The 15,154-nt window shown below is 47.3% G+C and overlaps 1 protein-coding gene across 1 annotated transcript in view; it reads left to right on the top strand.

Annotated features, from left to right (window-relative positions):
• The window catches only part of LOC119386412 (GATOR complex protein MIOS), a 727,447-nt gene that overhangs the window by 655,053 nt on the left and 57,240 nt on the right, over positions 1 to 15,154 (top strand). Inside the window, exon 25 of the mRNA XM_037653722.2 lies at positions 3,019 to 3,118. Coding sequence (XP_037509650.1) covers positions 3,019 to 3,118 — 100 coding nt within the window. The remainder of the gene's footprint in view (positions 1 to 3,018; positions 3,119 to 15,154) is intronic.

Below are 15,154 nucleotides of genomic sequence, written 5' to 3'. Positions count from 1 at the left end.
TTCTTAGCTGTGAATTTTTCGAATTTCACTGCCAGCTACGTAGTTTCAAAAACAACCAAAATATTCAAAGTTCGCGATTTTTTCTTAAGCACACTCTCCCTGACGAATTTAATATTAGTGTCGTTTTCAGTAAGGTTCATTTTTGTACAAAAATGTTGAGAGGTGAAGTAGGCTTCAAATGTTTCCGCAAAAAAATTGTGAAATAAGAGAAAGCATGCGATTCGTTGCGTATTTGATCGTATTTTTTGTACTGCTGTGGTCCAAGTAAAAATCCTCGTGATGCGGCGTTTCACAGAAAACTTCATTGCTGAGTAATGAAGAAAGTCTAATCAAATTATTTTCTTCCTTAAAAAATCATTTCATTAGACTTTCTTCATGACTTAGCAATGACGTTTTCTGCGAAACACCACATCACGAGAATTTTTACTTGGACCGCATCAGTACAAAAAATACGGTAAAAAGAAATTCACAATTGCTTGGAAAAGATTGGAAGTTTTACTTCACTTCTAAACATTTTTGTACAAAAATGAACTTTACTGAAAACGATACTAATATTAAGATTCATTAGGGAGGGCGCAAGTTTGCTTAAAATAAAATCGCGAACTTGGAAGAGTTTTGTTGTTTTTGAAGCTACGTAGCTGGCAGTGAAACAAAAGAAATCCGGAATCATTAAATAGGAGAGCTACAGAGAATTTCTGTAGTAGAAAAAGCGCAGTTTCGAAACTAGACACCCAAAAATAGATTTTATATACATTTTCCTTTTAGGCACAGTTCGACAAAAGCAAGCGAACTTTGAGGGGGCACCACGGTCGTGAAATTTTTTTTTCGAGCAAGAGCGTTTTACTGAGATACTAGCAGTGGTACAGGAAAAAGTAATAAATTTTATCAGCAAAATCTGTGACATGCGAGCACCACGGATGGGCCACTTGGCATAGAATGACATTAATGCATATAGGAGTAGTGGTTATTCATGGCTAGCAGGGCCGGGCAGTATCGCGATACATTTGAAAAATGTATTTGTATCTCAGTAGTGAAATACTTTTACGATGTATCGTTTGTCTCGCGATGCTATGCAGGCCACTAGTATCCCGTAACATATTTTTTGTCTGGAATGAGTTGAGGCGTGTTTCCAAGGGGGAAATGACGGTTTTTTTGTTTGTTTTTGTGCCAAGACAAGCAAAGGTGCGCCGCCGGTCGCCGACAGAAGGGCTGCGATGGTTTCCCCTCATGCACAGAATGGCCCATGTGGTAAAGCGCGTGACGCCACAGACGGCAGAATTTCGGAGGCAGTGTTGTAGGCCTCTGCCGACGAAGGTCGCTGTCTTTCAAGGCCAGTGCAGCACGCCTAATTTTCTTCGGGTGGCAAGCCATTACTTTGTGATCCCCCGCGGGGATACCCCCTTGGAACAGAGGCTTTGCAATGCTTCACGTGCCTTCAGTTCTCAAAGCGGCGGCACTTCGAAAAGCAGTTCCCGTTGTCGCGGTGGAAGTGACTAGAAGATGGCTATCTTTGTAGCGCTTTCAGCGACCTTTCCAGCGTGTTGGGATGCTTCCTAATTGATCACAAGCGTGAAACGGTCTATTGTGGTACCAGGCTCCCCCACCGCCGGAACCGACTTCGCCTGTTGCGGCTTGCTGAAATGGGTGCTGATGGCGTCGGTGGTGGTGACAGCATTATTTAAGAGTGACCCTTTCGGCCCAGGCGATGAGTGCTTGCTGTAGTTTCTGATGGGGCGCTCTGAGCAGCTGTCCCTGTTTCCACGTCTGTTTAGAGAACTGGCAAGAGCGACTTGGGAGGGCTTAAACCCTCTCACCCCCAAAGAACGTGATTTTAGGAAGCCAATGTTTGAATTGTGCAATTTTGCCATATTGGGTTCCATTGCGCGTAGGTAATTATGGCCGGCCTATATGGGCAGCGGAATCCTCAGCCGTCTGACCGGCCGCCGGCCGGGCCAGATGGCTGAGGATTCGGAAGATGGGGACCGACTTCGGCTTCTGAATGGTCAGAACAACCCACATAAGGACGAAAGTTTTTTGGTATCTAGATGCCCCAAGAAGAGATATCGCCACGCTGCAGGGCTATCCGGCTATGAAGGCGCTAGTTATTCACTATAACACGAACTTGTGCTCGTCTGCAACAGTAGAGAGGCTTTTCTTCTTTCGCGAGTCGTGTGCTGAGGCCGAACCGACGCTGTCTAAAAGACAGCCTATTTGAGATGCTCACACAGCAACCTTTTCAGCAAAGCTGATCTTATGTGTAAAATAAATGTATTCTTTCTCAATTCACTTGTGTTCATTAGTGATTGGAGTAATTTGCTTAAACTGTGCTATTCGAGCATAGCTCATTTTTTTGTCACCAAGTATGTCGATTTTGGTGTCCAATGCTTGTTACTCTTGCTGTGAAATAGTGTACTTTTTTATTGCAATTGATACGTGTAATTATGTCATTATTACTAATTATGTACTTTGGAACCCCCCCCCCCGTAATGTCTTAATGGCCCTGAGGGTACTGTAATAAATAAATAATTGAACTGAAGTATTAAATGCGCTGCAACTTTACTTACAACATTTTGCTGCACTTATAAATGTCTTTGCGGAGTGTGAGCATCCTTGAAATAAAAAAAAGTATTTCAGCGTCTGTATTGCTGTATCTGTATTCCGGAATACTTATTCGTCTCATTGCGACAGTATCTCCGAAATATCCCGTTACGCTAAAGGCAAATGTATCTCAGTATCTGTATTTTAGGCTTCCAGTCCATGTATTTCGATATCTGTATTACGGAATACTTTTCTGAGTATCTCTGCCCAGCCGTGGTGGCTAGTTTCAATGGTTAGCATCTTGAATTTGTACAACCTGATTTTACACCACACATATATATGAGGTGATTAAAAATGCACTTGGCTGTAGTATATACCCACCAGTTTTGAAAGTTTAGCTGATTGCCTACCAGATGCATTGACATTTTTGTCAATCTTTAGTGGAGACCTGTTTCACGTAGTGGGTGTGACTCACTGCAGGTCACCTGCTGCCCGCACTGCAGAAAGCCACTGCCACGATGTGCACTGTGCCTGACTAACATGGGCACGCCTGCTGGAAGCATCTGGAGAGGCAGCAATGGTGAGCACATAATTGTGGCTGTCATCAGGAAATGGTTGTGTTGCACAATTTGCGCGGTCTCAAGGAACAACCTTTCGCACAGCAGGCTGTTTTATACAAATAATGCATAGCATGCAATTGTATATAAATAGTGTGCCTACCGGTTGAATTTTACAACCAATAGTAGCTAATGCAATGTCCTAAATACATCGTTATAACTGCATTTAGCGCAAGGAAATTAATGCAAGCTTAAGAAGAAACACGAGAGATGTGGACGAGCGCTAGTAGTAACCGTTTATGTCATTCGACATTCCTCCAAAACATAAAGTGAAATCTCGTACATCTGTCATGCCTCTTGCAAACATGAAAAACAACAGATCTAAAATAAGAACTTCAAATGACAAAAAATGTTAACAGTACAGCAGCGTGCTTCATAACATAGAGTTTAAGAAGTCAAGTTTGGCACTGTACAAAAGAATTTTAAATATGCGAAGCATTTCTTAGCGAACCTCTGGCACTTTGAGCGTTTCTATCTACGTTTCTATCGTTTGAGCGTTTCTATCTATCTATCTATCTATCTATCTATCTATCTATCTATCTATCTATCTATCTATCTATCTATCTATCTATCTATCTATCTATCTATCTATCTATCTATCTATCTATCTATCTATCTAGCCGCCTACGTCTGGGTGCTCTCATGAACGCCTCCTTAACCTGGTGTAGACCTAAATTGCCATGGGAGGGTAAGAGGATTTCACGAATATGACTGTCGGGTCGTGACATGAATAACCTGAAAATCCTGTAGCGTACGTCGTCAAACCCTTCCACTAGACACGTGTGGCACATACCCGTTAACCATGGGCCGAGGTGTACGGGTATGCGCCACTGGTGATTGACAGTTTATTATGATTGACCCAGGAACGGCGAGAACAGACAATGGTAACTTAAAGGCTAGAGCGTTAAGGAAAACCAACATCGGCAGCGTTTGACTCGACGAATGGAAAGAATGAAAATTAGGATCCCAGCAGGAACCGAACCCAAGCATTCTGCGTGGCAATCAGGTGTTCTACCACTCAGCCACGGCACGTCTGTAAACTGGTTTGGAAAAACAGCCTACGCAGGCGTAACATCGGTGCAACGTCAATTGTGGTTGTCGTGCTTGCTATCTAATTTTACAAGAAAGCAATAAACACTACATGATACTCCTACGACGTGTACTCCAACGATACAGGCGTCATATTAGATTAACGTCTGTGGTTCGAGTGTTGGCTCCACTTTTATAGCAGTCTAATAAACATTACGTTTGTATTCCTGATTCAACAAGCTATACTGAAGCATTGTTCGACCCCTGAGGAATGCATTAACGAAAGTTGCATATGATATCCACACCACCAAAGTGCACTTTGATATCTAAAGTGCACTTCCTCCGCCAGAACGACACAGTGTCCTCTTCATTTCTTACGAGGCTGGGCGATGGCCTCATTCTGACCGAGGATGATGCCAGATTGATTGACAGCCGCTTTGTAGACTAGGCTACGTAGGCCACATACGCCCAGGTAGTCTACGAATATGCCAAACACCATCCACTGATGTTGGTCTACGTAGCACTATCCAGGCCTACCAGCCTCGACGGCCTATGCCTCACCAACGCGAAGGGTGGCTTCAGGTTCCGACATGTCGCCGGCTCTGTCGACAGACAATTTGTCGACGAAATGACCGAGGCCTCCACGACTTCCAACAGCTCTACTATACCACAGACTTCACTACACATGGACCCCTCGTCACCACGATCAGGACCGGATCCTATAACAAGTCACGACCAGCTGCTGGTGCTCACTGATCACGGTGATGATGCCCTTGTTCAAGAGCTGTCAAGAACTTTTTGCACACATGCACACGGGTTCGTGAAACGTGCGTGCGTTCTAGGGACAGGTATAAGCACTACATATCAGCTTACCGCTTCTGGTGTAGGTAATACCCACGTTGCCATTGGCAGCGTTACCGAACCGTAAACAACTGGTTATATAACACATATGCGGCTCTTCAACATATCTGAGTGCGTATAAAGTTTATACAAATCTTTAGCATCATTTTGTAACGTGTCACCTAGTAAAAAAATAAAAAATACGCCACAGTCACCTTCCCGCCGCATGCTTCGCATAAGATCGACTCCCACGGTACGTGGGATCTGCCGAATTTTTTTCACACTAAAGGTAGTTATAACAATGTTAGACCAACTAGAGCAACAGACTGTCCTTCTGACGACCAATGCAACACTAGGTAGAATCGATGTTTCACTCGCCCGGCAGTTTAGTGAAAGGTAGAAGAACCTGGGGACTTTGAGTATAAATTTAATAGAAAATATTTTACACTTAAGCTATCACACGAATTCCCGAACAGAAATGCCGTTCTTGCGTAGTGGTTGGTGTAGTTCTAAATCCTGTGCTAAACGCAATTCCACTAGTGCGAAATTTGAAGAAGTGCGTCGCACAGGCACCCAGCTATTCCCGTTTGTAGAGTGCTGCGTTTACCTAAGCGTCGAAAATGCCAATGTTTGAGGTAAGGATGTAGGGCTTCCCCGGTACGATTCTGCTCGGGGAGGTTGGCAGACTCGGTGTGCGAAATGCTCTTTGGGGCGCTTTATTGACTTCCTACTCGCTATGACAGTTGAGATACGCGTCGTCTGCAGCAAGTTCTGCCAGGCTGTTTTCCCCTTCAGGTGTAGTGCGCCGGTAAGAGGAGAAATCACGTGCTCTGCGAGGCGCCAGAGTCAGCTGCATGTTATATTTTTAGCAATTTAATTACTGCAATTACTTTTTGGTTATTTTGGTTACCTCTATTATTTTAGGCCTCATTCATATATGTTAACCCAGTTTCCAGCTTTGCTAGCCATGTTTTACGCCTGTATTGACCACTTCACTTTGAGCGTGAGCACGGCGCATCAGATGTGTGTATGGACGACAAGTCGGGTCCCTAAAGTGCTATGCACTCAAAAGAACGTTTTCACAGGCAGTATGAATAAGAGGGGAACGGCTCTCCCGTACTTGAGAGTAAATTCCACTTCTGTCGGGCGATGACAGCTGCGATTCGGGCGCATTTGGAGGCCAACTAGAATCGTCATTCTTCTCCGATAAAGTAGAACACACTTGTTTATTTATGTGCTTGCCTGGGTGCACACTACACCGCCAGATGGCACCACCTCTCCAGGCCACTCAAGCTCAAGTTTGTGGCTGCCGTGATCGGGTAAAATTGGTCATGTTAATGTTGACGGACAAACCAAAACGTCTTAATATTGTTATGGAAAGAGTGAATGAGTTTGCGGATAGCGGTATTTGACACCGGCATAGATAGGAACAAGGAAGTTTAGTCTGCGCCTAGTAGGAGCCACCTTTTGCAGACCTGGTCACAGTGGACCCGGTATACGTTACGAAAAGTGTTTCCATATGGTAAAGTTCGCGCATGTGCACTCTTTAGCTAGTAGGGTATTACCACACTTTCTTTGTGGTAAACCGGCACTGCTACCGAAAACACTAACATCGAGATGAAGCGTAATCGTTAGATGCAATTGTTTGGCAAGTGCTGTGGTAATTATACGGATAATCATGTGCAGCTGAAAACGTAACACCACGACGGTGGTGTAGCGGTTAAGGTGCTCGGCTACTGACCCACAGGTCGCGGGATCGAATCCCTGCCGTGGCGGCCGCATTTTCGATGGAGGAGGCGAAAATGCTAGACGCCCGTGTACTTAGATTTAGGTGCACGTTAAACAACCCCAGGTGGTCAAAGTTTCCAGAGCCGTTCACTCCGGCGTCTCATAATCATATCATGGTTTTGGGACGCTAAACCCTATCGTTTATTATTAATGCTGCCAATAATCATGGGAAGCCAGGTGGTCGATTTGAGGCAATCAATAAAATTCATTTGTAAACAATCTGCGTATCTCTCCAGCCTGTAATTTGGCATAAATGACGGAAACGTGCAAATGTGCGTATCTAGCAAATTTTATTGAGATCCATTGACCACGAAAAATCGCCGGAGTTGGCCTTTAGGGAGGCAAGGCAGGGCTGAGGAGGGTGACATATTTCTCGTGGCTGCCTTGACAAAATGCGCATCGCTTAATTTTTATGCGAGTGTGTTGATGAGGCCTAAATGCTGTCAAAATTTGAAAAACCGTTTCAGGGTCCCTTTAAAAGGGGGGCGTCCAGAACATTTGAAGCACGTGTTTTTTATTTGGGGTTTGCGTTGACTGATGGCTAGGGATAATTTTAGCATAGGTCTAAGCACCGATATGAAATGATTTAGTATTTTAATCGTGCAATGATGTCACTACATCGCTGCTGTCTGCATTAGTGCATAGTGGCGCTCGCCAGATTTATAATTGACAGAGAAGTGCGCAAGCCTATGATTGGATAAATGGAATGTTAGAAGCAATTTTGGCGTGGCATCAAGTTGAGATTACTATTGGGTTTCATGTTCCTTTCGTGTGCTTTTGTATTGATCCCTTTCATGTTCCTTTCGTGTGCTTTCGTATTAATCCCCAAGTAGACGCCGTCGCAGGAAAAAAAAGATCCCTACAACTACAAAGCACGACAGAGGCACTGGCTGCCATTTCGACTCTGTGTGGGTGCATACGAAAGGCTTCTCTTTCTTCCCTCTTCTTGCTTCTGCACTTTCCGCATGTGCGGTGGGCTCTTGATGGTTGTTGAAGCGGTTCTTTTTCGTTAAATTGATGTCCCTCCACCCTGGTAGCCCTTCGGGCGGCTTACCGAACAATCCACAAAACATTGCGCAGCCTGGGATGCGCGACCAATAGGGGCAACCGTGCTTTACCACCCTTGTCGTTCCGCAAGTTCCTCTCTCGGAATTAGAGGAGGGAGTGACATGGAGCCTCGCTTCGAAGCAGTAGCGCCCGCTCATGTTATTAGTCAGGCACCACGTTTCTTACAATGGCAACAGTGTCAACAATACACTGGACAGGACAAGCAACAGTGGTGCGCAAGCTTCCTCCACGTAGGAGATTTCAGCTAATTCCATTTGGCGGTGTGTCACTGGCAAGCGATACAAGGTCATGGGACCCTGAAAAAAATCGAGTCGGGGGTAGACATTTTTTTTTTGCTTGTACAATATTGAATTTTCTAGACCGGATGACTTCGGAATGCGTGCCTTCTCGCTGCCGTTCTTGCTGCACTAATCTCTCCATACTTCAGTCTGTGCAACCCACGATTAAAAAATGGGGCGTTCAATAACGTTGGAGGGCCCCTTTAACAAGCTTTCTTTAAAGCTGGCATTTCTTTAGGACTCATAATCGAAAATTTGGCATTTGAAAAGCTCTACACATACTTTGCTCGGTTACATGTTGTTTCTTGTTATTTGAACTGGGCACTTATGTAGCACTAAGAGGCTGAACTTTGTGCTCAGTAACGTAGGGTACTCGTTGTAAGGGAGACATTTCTCGATGTAAAGTGATGCAGCTAGACACAGAAGCACTGCTCCTGCTTAACTCGTTTTGGTGGGCAGCTTGAGAGCCAGCAAAGATCATATTCAGAATATTGATACTGGACTTTCGATGAAGGGTGAAAGAGGAGAAGGAAGAAGTGGAGTTCGATTCTGGGCTAAACCTTCTGCGACCATCCATCATTCCGCCTTGTAAAATAGACATCTCTCACCGTAACAGAATTGGTGGAGGTGCTGGGTAACGCATTGCAGCCCCGAAAAAGTGCGGCGTAGGACAAACGACTGGAGCTTCGCCGAAGCCGCAGAATCGCAGGACTTCCGCCACTGCCAACCATCATGAACACTGACGGTGACATCCCGCTGCCTCCGCCTAGCACCCCTGGACAAGATTACAGAGGGCCACGTTCGTTCTCTGGGAAACCTGGGGAGGGCGTCGAAGTATGTCTCAAGCACTACCGGCGGTTGAGTGTGTATAACCACTGGGACACTGCTAGCCAGCAGAAAAACGTACCACTTTTCCCCGAGGGAACCGCGTTGATGTGGTACGAGAATCATGTGTAGAAATGGACTACGTGGGCAAACTTCGTCGGCGAGATCAAGAAGTGCTTTGGCAACCCGACCATGAAGAAAAAGCGTGCCGAACAGACGCTCAGCCAACGTGCTCAAGTCCCAGGGGAGACGTGTACGGTGTACATAGAGGAAGTTCTGAAGTTATGGAAATTGTGGACCCAGTTATGACTGGTGAGGATATGGTCGGGCATCTCCTCAAGGGAATTTTCTACGATATCTATCACTACCTCATCGGCAAGGATGACTTGCAATCGGCAAATGACATCATCCGACATTGCCGGACGTTCGAGGCCTTTAACACTTCGCTGTCCGCGCCTATACCCATCGATAGCCCGCTATCGATGGTTTTCATTTTAGAATTTTGCCGCAGCAGAAGCGTTTACGGACAGCCAACGTTATCCATCGTATAAAACAGGTACTATTTTTCTGGTTTGACTGTATCATTTACTTTTTCGGCCGCAGAGAGAGCTTTGAACTGCCTTTTAAGTCGAGAGGGTCGAACGCTCGCACGTAGCTTCAAAGATGACGTTGACATCTCGCGCACCTGCCTCTTAGAAACGGCAAATTTCAGCCGATTCCGACGAGTCTGATTCACAATTTTTTATGATGGCAACAGCGCAGGCTCGGAAGTTGATTTTGACTCGTCGGACAGCAGCACAGACAGCGAAAGTGTTCGAACAGCCGCGGAAAGTCAAAAGGTTTCCGGCGCTAACTTTCGTTTTGATCTCCGAACCAAGTGGTCGCGGCCCCGCTTCGTTCTAAAGATATCGGGCGTGTTCCAAAGGTCACAGCTGTTATCTGCAGGCTGTCAACACCGCTTGGGCGGGACTGCTTGTCGGTGGCTGCTCAACGAGTGGAGCTTGCTCGAGAAGGCGACCCGCAGTGTACTTCGCCATTGCACTCCGTAGTGCCGAGCGGAATTTCGTCTGAGTGAAATGCCGATCGGCACTATGCCGAGCGGCACTATCCGAGCGAAATGGCGCTCGGATACAACTAATGAATACTATGTATGGGTGTATACCCTTGAGTCAAAAATAGAACAGAAAATGAATGTTTTCTACAAGGCACGCTGTGCAAACCTGTGCTTCACCGCATTACACAACTACATTGCGTGGTGACACTATAGCCACTTGGGCTAGCGTTTTCTTTTATATTTAAATAATGGCTGCAGATAGAATGCTTATATTTTCAGGGATATTGGATATGACATTTGTGGTCGACACGTATTTTTTGAAAATTTTTTGCCTTTGCTTGGTGCAAAGCAGCATTGATTTGTTTACAGAGTGTTCTCCTTTATTGTTAAAAACTTTCCTATTTGTCTTTTTTCGCAAAATTTCTGAGTAATGTTTGCTTTAAATTTAATGTCGTTAGAAAGCACATTCCTTGTTCTACAGATTAGTGCTATATATTGTAGTATCAATAATTTTATCTGGCAGTAGAAACATTGCCTACTAGAGTACCCAAAAATGGCCTATTTTTCTGCGGACAGGAAAGTGTTAATGCTCAGTGCGTTTCGGCAAAGTTCGGTCGACTCCCCAACGTCACCACTGTCGCGAGCATCGACGTGGGCCCTCCGTCCAGTGATCTGGCGTCAACTATACGACGTACATAGAGGAAGTTCTGAAGTCATGCAAAAGTGTGGACCCATTTATGACTGATGAGGATAAGGTCGGGCATCTCCTCAAGGGAATTGCTGAGGATATCTACCACTACCTCATCGGCAAGGATGACTTGCAATCGGCAAATGACATCATCCGAGATTGTCGGACGTTCGAGGCCCTTAAAGCTCGGCGCATTTTGGCAAAGTTCGGTCGACTCCCCAACGTCACCACTGTCGCGAGCATCGACGTGGGCCCTCCGTCCAGTGATCTGGCGTCAACTATACGACGTACATAGAGGAAGTTCTGAAGTCATGCAAAAGTGTTGACCCATTTATGACTGATGAGGATAAGGTCGGGCATCTCCTCAAGGGAATTGCTGAGGATATCTACCACTACCTCATCGGCAAGGATGACTTGCAATCGGCAAATGACATCATCCGAGATTGTCGGACGTTCGAGGCCCTTAAAGCTCGGCGCATTTTGGCAAAGTTCGGTCGACTCCCCAACGTCACCACTGTCGCGAGCATCGACGTGGGCCCTCCGTCCAGTGATCTGGCGTCAACTATACGACGTACATAGAGGAAGTTCTGAAGTCATGCAAAAGTGTGGACCCATTTATGACTGATGAGGATAAGGTCGGGCATCTCCTCAAGGGAATTGCTGAGGATATCTACCACTACCTCATCGGCAAGGATGACTTGCAATCGGCAAATGACATCATCCGAGATTGTCGGACGTTCGAGGCCCTTAAAGCTCGGCGCATTTCGGCAAAGTTCGGTCGACTCCCCAACGTCACCACTGTCGCGAGCATCGACGTGGGCCCTCCGTCCAGTGATCTGGCGTCAACTATACGACGTACATAGAGGAAGTTCTGAAGTCATGCAAAAGTGTGGACCCATTTATGACTGATGAGGATAAGGTCGGGCATCTCCTCAAGGGAATTGCTGAGGATATCCAGCACTACCTCATCGGCAAGGATGACTTGCAATCGGCAAATGACATCATCCGAGATTGTCGGACGTTCGAGGCCCTTAAAGCTCGGCGCATTTCGGCAAAGTTCGGTCGACTCCCCAACGTCACCACTGTCGCGAGCATCGACGTGGGCCCTCCGTCCAGTGGTCTGGCGTCAACTATACGACAAGTAGCACCTGAAGAACTTGGTCGACGAGACGCTGATGTTACTTCGATTGCACATGTCCACGGTGCTTTCACGCCATGCGGCCCCCTGCCTGTGTCCATCAATGCTGCGGCCTTCGACGACTCAAAGACGCCAGTACAGTCGCGTCGTCATACTCATATTTATGAGCTGCCAAACAACGCCCTCAAGAGGTCACCCTCCGACATCACAGCCTGGCAAGATCATCCCGTTCACTGCCTTCAGCAGCGTGTGGTGCGTGAAGCGCCTGTGTGTTTCCACTGCGGCGTTCGTGGACGTTTCTGCCCGGAGCGACGTCGGGCGCCTCTACCTTAGTATGAACGACCTCCTGCATCCTTACGTCGCACAAGTACACATGGTGACTATCGCCGGCCGCCGAACAGCCACTACTGAAACGACTTCCACCAGAGCTATCGCGACGATTCGCCTGCTTCTGTGTGGTGTGTGACGCTAGCCACCGCCCGCTAGCGTCAATCACTATCACCAGGTCGTCGGCATCTCACCTCTCCTCCCCCGCCGGGAAACTAGACGCCGCAGCCGATGGAGGTGAGGTCGTCGGACATTTTTCACTGCACACAGATATGCCTCTGCCAGTTTGCATGCTACATAATAACTTCCGTGTTCTTATATATGGTGTTCTTACTTCAGCTTTAGTCGGCACGGGAGCAACTGTTTCCGTTATGAGCAGCAATTTTAAGACTCGACTCGGGAAGAAAGTGATGTTCTCTTGGGGAAACAACGCAAGTTTCGTGCAGTGAGTGGGGAAGCATTGCGTCCAGTGGGAGTGTGTTCTGCAACTGTTAATGTCGGCGCAAAATTGTTCAAGGTAGAGTTTGCAGTTCCTGTGAATTCTACCTATGACGTTATCCTGGGGATTGTGGGATTTCAGGCGTCCGAAACAGTTGCTCGACGCCATCTTCCCTTGGAGAATTCTCATGTATCTCTCCTCTCGACCGGACGGTTGGCAGCTGGTCATAAATCGCCGTCACTTTGCTGCCACCCCGCCCCTCGAAGATTTAACACGGTGTCCCATCGGTCTAATTTTGGCGGGATTCGGACCTTGCTCGCGCTCGCCCAAGAAGCGGGGGCGCGAGACGGGATTCGGGGAGACCCTTTCGGGACATCGGAGGGTGCACGTTTTGGCATCTCCGGCCGGTGGCGATCCTTTGTTCTTCGTCGGCGGCCGGTGGTTACGTCGTCGCGTCGGGGCCCCGGCCTCAGCTGGCGCGTGTTCCCTTCCGCAGTCTCAAAGTCCCGAGGCAGCGCCTCGCGATCGTGCACCGTATGTTTCTCTCAACTGTTCCTATGTCTGCTCTGTTTTCTCTACTCTGGGGTGCGAGATCGCCGGAGCGCTGGCCGAAGGGTAGGTCGGCTCTCCAAACTTGATTCTTTGTTTGTTTGTTTTATAGGTGTGTCATTCGCGGCCACTAATCGATATAGTTTTTAACTTGTATTAGCTAATTGGTGCCATGTGTATTTATGTCATTTACGATTGGTTCGGGTGTAAAACAGTTGATGTCTTTGTACTAAAATCCCAGTAATAAATCACTAATTTGGAGAGTGTCGCCTAGGTTCTCCCTCGCTGCGCGCGCGCTCGCCGTCCCTTCGCGGTGATCGGCCGAGTTCTCGCGCGCAGCAGTGCGAAAAGTGCGCGGCGCGAGAGAAAAGCGAGGACGCGGCACCCCGCATGGAGCTCGCAGTGCTCGAACCCGCGGTGGTGTTCGGCGCGTACGGCTAAAGAGTATATAGCGAGGCCGAGCGCGCCGGGGGTCGGTAGAGACCGATCAACAACAAAAAGCAAAAGAAAGCAAGTAAGCCCTAGAAACCGAAACAACCACAGCACCAACACAGGATCGACTTTCTGAAAGAATGCGGAGCCACTTGGACTGCGCTGCTGGCGAAGTTTTACTGTCTGCTTTTTGTGAGGATCCCGTGCACTGCATACAGACAATTGCAGTCGTTGACATAATTCTCCCAGCGCAGTCCATAGTTCGAGTGCCTGTTGACGTCTGTGGTGTCGCAGTGGATCAAATTGATGTTATTGTTGACCCGGTCCAGCTGAGCTGTGCAAAGAACGATGTGTTGGTACCGCGTTGTGTGATTTCTGCGAGGATTGGCAAATCCTCACTATGGGTGATCAACTCCTGTTTCGAGCCGGTTGTACGGCTTAGTGAAATGCGGCTGGCTGTGTTTGCACTAGCCGCAAGGGGCAACGTTCACATAGCGGTCATTAGCGACGAAAAATAAGATGCATCTCGTGTGGCCCGCCCCAGTGATGACATATTCATGGGCATGGCCAATAAGTCGCTATCGCCAGAGAAGAGACAAACGTTAGTTAGGATTCTCTCCTACCATGCATCCGTCTTTGCTTTTGCGCTGAATGGCCACGGAGTTGCTGCACCACCTTCACGCACTCGCCATATGATTAATACTGGTTCTGCCCATCCCATCCGCCAGAGACCATACAGAGTATCTCCGTCTGAGCGTAAGAATATTGCTGAGCAGGTGGAAGAAATGCTAGCAAAGAAAGTGATTCGAGAGTCATGTAGCCCCTGGGCAGCGCCTGTTATACTTGTAAAGAAGAAGGATGGTTCCTGGAGATCTTGTGTACATTACCGGCGGCTGAACTCTGTCACAAAAAAAAGATGTATATCCGTTTCCCCGAATTGACGATGTTGCCGATTGTCTGCACTCTGCTTGGTATTTTCCTTCCGTAGACCTGATATCTGGATATTGGCAAATCTCCATGCACTCTGCCGACAAGGAAAAACATGGTTGATCCCTCCGTCATAGGAATCGGAATAACACGAAAGTAAAACGTGCCCTCATAGAAGTAAGTGATTGTTGACTGTACATTGATGTAAGAGAGCGCACAATGTATATTGATGTCTGGCAGCTTAGCACCGCTTAATGTGGATGCACCCACTTTGATGCTTGGTGGTACATCTCCACGCCGACGACTAACGTCCATGTTCAATGATTAAACAAACCCTTGTGGTAGCTGTAGTAGTTAACGGTGAAAGCGTAATCGGAGAACGAGTGTGATAGCCACAAGAGCGTCGCATATTGGACGCGGAACTTGGTCGCTGCGATTTTTCTCGGGGCGAGCGCGTGAGCGGGGAACGCGATGTTACAGCCAGGTGAGGCAGGCGCGCGTCACAGAGCTATTTTTGGTTTGGATTAGCGCGGTGCTATGAGTGAGGCCGACGCTTTTACGACGCTTGGGCTGAGGTCGCCACCTGGCGGTGTGTTAAGGCATTGACAAAATTGAAA

Source organism: Rhipicephalus sanguineus, chromosome 3, assembly GCF_013339695.2.
Source record: "Rhipicephalus sanguineus isolate Rsan-2018 chromosome 3, BIME_Rsan_1.4, whole genome shotgun sequence".
Classification (NCBI taxonomy): domain Eukaryota; kingdom Metazoa; phylum Arthropoda; class Arachnida; order Ixodida; family Ixodidae; genus Rhipicephalus; species Rhipicephalus sanguineus.
This window is presented reverse-complemented; position numbering and strand designations above follow the sequence as displayed.